General features: G+C 47.1%; 1 protein-coding gene across 1 annotated transcript; it reads left to right on the top strand.

Moving 5' to 3' along the window:
* The first annotated feature begins 509 nt into the window (after positions 1 to 509).
* On the top strand, positions 510 to 1,250 carry LOC138357351 (calphotin-like). The gene has a single exon (XM_069314030.1). It carries the CDS (start codon positions 510 to 512, stop codon positions 1,248 to 1,250), a length of 741 nt encoding a protein of 246 aa, XP_069170131.1.
* The last annotated feature ends 5,322 nt before the right edge of the window (positions 1,251 to 6,572 follow it).

Raw genomic sequence — 6,572 nt, 5'->3', positions numbered from 1 at the left:
GGTGAAGCATTTGTAGCGTTGTGGTTCGAACAAAATTCGTCAGTGGAGCACTTGTTCCGGAAGTGTTCGAACGAAATCAGTTGAGTCGTGTGTAAACCGTTTTTCATTCATAAACACAGCCCGTCGGGCCTGTGAACCTCTTCAGGGAGGCGGACTTTCCCCCGTTGGCGGTCCCAGACCTGTCAGAAGGTGCTGCTGTGGACAGTGTTACTACCCGGTCCTCTGTTGCCCAGTTGCCGGTCTCTGATGCCAGCCTCGATGTGGCTGTGGGTGTCGGAGTGGAAGGAAGTGCATCCCTGGCTCCCGCACCTCAGCCTCCCCTGCCTGCCTCGTCTCCAGTCGAGTCTCCAGTTGTGTCTCCTGTGGTGTGTGGTCTCGTGACTCCGGACGTCGAGGCTGAGCCTCGGCCTGTACTGTCTCCGGCGGCTGTGTCTTCGACCCGTGTCGACGTGCACACTGTGATGTCTCCTGCGGTGTGTGGTTCTGTTCCCCGGGTTGTTGAGGCTGCAATGTCGAGTGATCGTGCGCTGCGGGGAGTTGCGCGGGCAACCAGCGGTTCTGCTACGGCGCTTCCTAGCGGAGGTGATAGTTCCATCGATCTGCGACCTGTGTCCAAGCGTTCGCGACGAGCTTTGAGTCTGTCTCCACCTCGTAATGCGGCCTGGGCCGACGTCGGGGAATTTGAGGACTCCGGGAGTTCGTCTTTTGGGGATGGTGATGTGTGCGACGCTGTTGGAGTGCCTGCGGCTCCTGTGGGCCGTGTTGCAGCAGTGATGGGTCCTGTGGTGGGATTGTCGCCTGGCCCTGGTCCGGTGTCTTCTCCGGCTGCCTCCGCATCACCGGATGCTGGTTCCCTGGGTTGGGAGGTTGTGGCACCGGCCGAGATTGCGAGAGAGGGTAGGGGCTTGGTGCCGGTTCTTACAACTGCTTCTGTTCCGGCGGCCTCCGTGCCTCTGGCGTCCATGTCTGTGCCTTCCACGCCTTTGCCCTCTGCTCAGTCGTCCTTTGTTACTCCGTCCCCTGTGGTGTCGGCCCCTGCACCATCGCCTTCTGTGATTGCGTCCCCCTGCGACTCCGCCCGCTCAGTTGCCGGCCTGTGTCCAGCCGACTCCTGTGCTTCAGTCCCGTGTGGTTCCACCGTCTGTATCAAAGCCCTCTGTGCGGCCTCTTCCCGTGCCTACCGCCCCCGTGGTGGAGGGAGCCGAGCTGGAGGTTCCCGACTTCATGCGTCGACCACGAGGGTCACATAGTCACGTTAACGCGCCTATGGAAATGTGGGCACAGTGGGATGCCTATCGGAAGAAGTACCCGCGTCGTTACTATCCGGATAAATATGAAGATTGACTGTGTGTGTGGTTCTTGCTTTGTGTTGCTTCTTTCTTTCGTTGGTTTGTTGAGCTATGTGTTACGGGTTCCTTTTTTTCCCCTGTTTTCTTACCTAGTTCTTGCTGGGTTATAATGATCTAGTGTTTTTTCTTTTCTTTTTTGACTCTTTCATTGGTACCTATGTGTAAGATTCCATTTTTGTTTATGCTTATTTACGATTTGTTCTCTTATCTGTGCCCTATTTACTGTGTTATATGTTCCGATGTTGGTTTGTGCTATACCGATTCTTTATTTTTTATTTGATAATTTGATAATTGAAACTCCATAGTCTCCCGAGACTGAAGGATTCCTACTATTTGATAATTTACTATGTCATGCAAATGTGTTCTGTTTCTTTTGTTCTATGTACTGTGCTGTGTATTGCTTTGTTGTATTCCCTTGTTAATTTCCTGCATTTTCTTTACTATGTTGGTAATACAATACTGTAAATACATGTTCTGTTATTGTGTTCTCGATTCTGTGGTGTGTTATGTAATTTTGTATGTGTATTCCTTGTATATATTTTACCTCTGGTTTTATTGTGCTCCTTGTGTGCTATTGTAATTACTGACGCTTTTGGCACGCCCCGTCTGGGTAGTGCTGCTTTTGTTTTTGTGTGTGTGTTCTTATGAGTTTTATGTTATTCTTTGTTTTCACTTTTGTGTTATGGTGATCTGTGTTCCTTGTTATCTGTGATGTTGTTATTCTGTGTTATTTGTTACTCTGCTTTCCTGTTTATATGGTTACTGTATGCTGTAATTGCTCTGTTTTAATAATAAAAAGAAAAAAAATCACCCACCAGCTGCAGGTCCGCAAAGGCTGGATCACCCGCTAAGGGTACCAGACTTTCCCGAAGGTGTTGTCCACCGACAGGGGAATCCCCTTGAGGAGGGGCAATAGACCCCCCCCTCCCCCCTTTTTAGCACCAAACGCAAATCCTGTCCTGTACTACCACGGTAAACAGGGTCAACAACCCCCCTCCTGTGTCAACTGGCACTTTAAGGCGGGGGGGGGGGGGGGTGGGGGGAGCGCTCACAGGCTGGAACCAGCAAAGGACCCCACCTCGCCCCTCCCCTCCACAAACGCCGCCTCATCCACCCCAACCTCGTCCTCCATAGGCTCTGAAGTGTCCGTACCACCTATGGACCACCAATGGACTGCGATCTGATAGTGCCCTTCCAGTGTTCCGACCAAGGGACCAGCTCAACTGGACACGATGTGTCCTGTAAGCATCGAAGGGGGGACACACACCCTCCATCGGAGAGGCCATTGGAATCGCCTCCTGCGACGAGTGGGGAAACCACACGTCCAGATACCCCCCAACAGGCAGAGCAAGTGCACCAGAACTGCTCTCCAAAGCAGATGGGGACATCTCCTGGGAAGCCGGTATCATCACCACAGCAGGCAGTAGTACACCGTAAATCTCCACGCACACCACACAAAGCCCTGTAGTCGGAGTCGCATCCACATACACCACCCGGTCGGTAGCCCCTGGTTGCACAGGGCGCTCCAACAGCTTCGCACGAACCTTTGGGACACTCACACAGACAGGAATAATGTCTTGCAGGCTGGAAGGTGGGACATCACCTGCCAACACCTTCGCAGAATCCTCCTGGATTCGGAGGAAGGAAAAATCACCCCGAAAAATATTGACACTAGCAATTGCCTTCATGGGGCAAGCCGCAGCCAGAAAACCCTGTAGACCACACCGATAACAGGTACAGGGTTGACCGGAATACATACATTAGAGCGTAAATCCCACCAGGGAACACGAAGACGGTATATCCCGCGTCAAGGACATCGTTAGTGTCCTGGTGCAAGCAAGCATCGCCTTACAATAACCAGCAGAAACTTTAATCCACCTCACACTTGACACCTTCCCAAACTGCTTAAATAGCCTGGTTATTAGCCCGTCCGTCAATTCAAACGGAGGTGAATGTCACGTTCAAATTTACCACACGTTCCGTACCAGCACCATCCGGCAAATGGTACGAGTAACCCTCACACTGGCCAAGGAACTGCCAGAATACTTCCGGTCGAACAAATTTCACCACCACATGGCGATCTTGAACGATCTGCACTCCCACCAGGTCTGTCAACGTCACACGGAACACCCCCACCAGCGCACTACCAACCACTGTATGGTGAACCAGAGTGGAAAACTCAAGTCCAACCGAAGAAGTCCGCTGAATAGGAGGCACGGAAGACCCTATCGTAAAGCAAAAACTTACCCTGCACAAGCAGGATACCATACAGGTCAAGGGACTGACACCCAATCACCGACTCCAAGCTTGGGTTGTCAAATGGGGAGCAACACTTGACCACGTCCATCCGCAGTGGCGACCAGCGAGTGAATCTTCTTAGTGTACTGGTCGTGGACATAGGAAAATCTATCTCCTCTTGTTACGAACCCGACTCCATCGTCGGAGCATGGAGCAGCGACGTCAACGACATCTGTGAGTCCACTCCCAAAACCCCCACAAAATGGACGACGCCATCTGTTGGTGGCGGTATGATACCTGCAAGAGATTCTAGATTCCTGCCTTGGCCAGCCCGAAGAGTCGCTGTAGCTGACCTCTGATGAGGTGGGGCCTAGAAATTAGCGCCATCTATCGTAATATGAGTTGTATGTTAATGTCAGAGTCCGTAAGTGGCATGTCCTAGTTTCACAAGTACCAGCCAGTTTACTGATGACGTGTCTGTATCCACAGAGGCGACGTAGGGCTGCAGTAGTATGAAGACAGGCAGTCTACCCAGGGCAGCCTATTATCTCTCTACTTCATTCTGCATTACGTGAGCAGTGAGCCGCCGCCGAAGAGGAACTGAGTAGTATCTGCTGTCTGCCTGTGAAGTGGCAGTGACAGAATTCGGCGTATCCCGGGACTGGCTAGAGGAAGAGACGACCGGCAGTGAGGTGCTACGGAGGAGTGTAACTAGCTAGTTGCAAGAAGCTCCTGCCAGGGGTTCGCTACCCTTGTATTTGTTCGTGTAGAGGCCCAGCAGTGCGAGGCTGATGTTCTCTGCCAGCACCAGGTTGGAGAGTGATGGTGGGCGTTCACAAGGAGCACCTAGTGATACTGTAGATAGGCTGGCCCATGGCTAGGGTAGACTCGTTGGTGTTTCACAGTACTGGTTGAGGACGGTACTGTGTGTTGAGGAAACACGGAAGTTGACAAGGCTGCATTGCATGAGCATCGAGGAGCGCTTAGTGTCCTATGAGAGTGACACATGTGTATATATCAGTGTAGTAATACTTCGTTTATGATTCTATTTATGGTGATGGGAAAGTGATAATAAGTGAATATATTTGATAATTGATGAAGTGTCATATTCCTTTCAACTCCCCCCTTGTGTTTTACTTGCATTACCATGTCTACTCCTTGAAAGCCACTACTGACTTGGGGTCGGATACTTGTACTTTGGTTCCTCTAGCAAAGAACCCGGTTGCGACCCATAGTGGCCCTAACACGTCTCCAGAAGGGTTTGTCATGAATGTCGCATCCTGATAATACAACTTACCTTGTGACAGTAGCTGAACCTCTCAAGAATATTACTCACCTTTTCTTCAAGTCGGTACTGGAGGGTGGGGCTTCTGAAGCGAGTGAGGAAAGAGGCCAGAAGGAAACGCATGTGAGAGTCGCCAAACACAACCCAGCGCTCGCTCCTGGCAGGCCATCTGCCACCACTTTCAGTAGCATTACCACCACCTCCAGTAGTGTTACCACCACCTACGGTAGTATTAACACCACCTTCAGTAGCATAATAACGAACAACTTCAACACCTCCAGTTCTAGTGGTATTTCCTCTGGAAACAATGTTAGAAATTTCTTTGATAGACAGGAGCTCGTTTAAGTACTTTGGAATTTTAAGACATAGTAAGAGGATAATTTTAAATGTTATAATAAATGTTTCAAATGGTGTCAGACAGTATCTGGTGATTTATGTACATACACCTCGATTAACCCTTAAACTGCTAGGCCCATAATATTGCAGTCGAAAGTATGCATCGAATAACAGACAACAGCTCATATAATATGACAACGTTTGAAGATGTACTAAGGTGTAGTCATATGCAAAGGCAGTGGTGTTCTGAGTTTTATAGATGCGTGTTGATGTGTATGATGTTACGCGTCATCCACAAAGTCAATGAAGATTTGCTGATATGTATAGTGAAGGGGCCATCTGGATAGTCTTGGAAAAGTTGTTCAATGTCAACCAATATTATTTGACTAGTTGTATATGAAAAGTGCTGAAATTGTCCCAAGTTTCAGTACTGCAGCGTAAATAGAAAGGGGGATTTTGTTTTTTCAACGTTTTTTACACATTTTCAAGTCTATACTTCAGAACACACGTTTCAGATATAATTATTCTGTGACACTTTTCTGACACATTAGCATATAATAAAGGATTGCGAGTTTTAGAATTTCCAAAATATCTTTAGTTTTCCTAATACAAATGTTCAAAGTTCCCCCCAAAATTATGCAAATATGGCATGTTATTGCTATTATAAAATCAATAAATGAACTTAGAAAAATAAACTCTCAAATGTAGAGACATGCCCTCCACATATACTGTGTAAGTTTCATGTAAATTGAATGAAAAATGAATCGGTTTTGTAAATGTTTGTGTCAATTGAAAAAAAAACCGGAAATGAATAGTCTAAGGTTCTAAAATCTGTGGCTGAGGTTGACATCAACCAATTTTCTCCAAAATTGGCATCCTTACAGATAGGCTTACGTACAGTCAGGTGTGTAAGTTTGATACAAATCGCCCGAAAAAAAATGAAAAAAAAAAACAAAATTGAAAAAAAATATTTTTTTTTTCTTAAATTTGTTTTCCAATTAAACTAATTATAATATTTGTTTAATATATGCTATAGTGATAGCAAAGAGTCATAGCTATGATTTCAGTTGACACTTTTGATTGATACTCGATTTTGACCATTTTGGCATAATTTTCACAACTACTTCAATACAATATTTTTTTTCTCCCTTCCTATTTATGCTACGATGCTGAAACTTGGACCAGATGAAACACTTTTCATATAGAACTTGTCAAAAAAGTTTGATTGAAATCAAACGAGTTTTCATTTATGCATTTTTGGACCCAGATGCCCCCTGAACTGCGTATATGAATGGAAATATGTGGAGGATATATTGAATACTTAGTTGTATAATGTGCTTAGTTATATGATGTATTTAGTTGAT

Source organism: Procambarus clarkii, chromosome 77 (genome assembly GCF_040958095.1).
Source record: "Procambarus clarkii isolate CNS0578487 chromosome 77, FALCON_Pclarkii_2.0, whole genome shotgun sequence".
Classification (NCBI taxonomy): Eukaryota; Metazoa; Arthropoda; class Malacostraca; order Decapoda; family Cambaridae; genus Procambarus; species Procambarus clarkii.
Note: the sequence above shows the minus strand (reverse complement) of the source record. Positions and strands in the feature narration are given on the sequence as shown.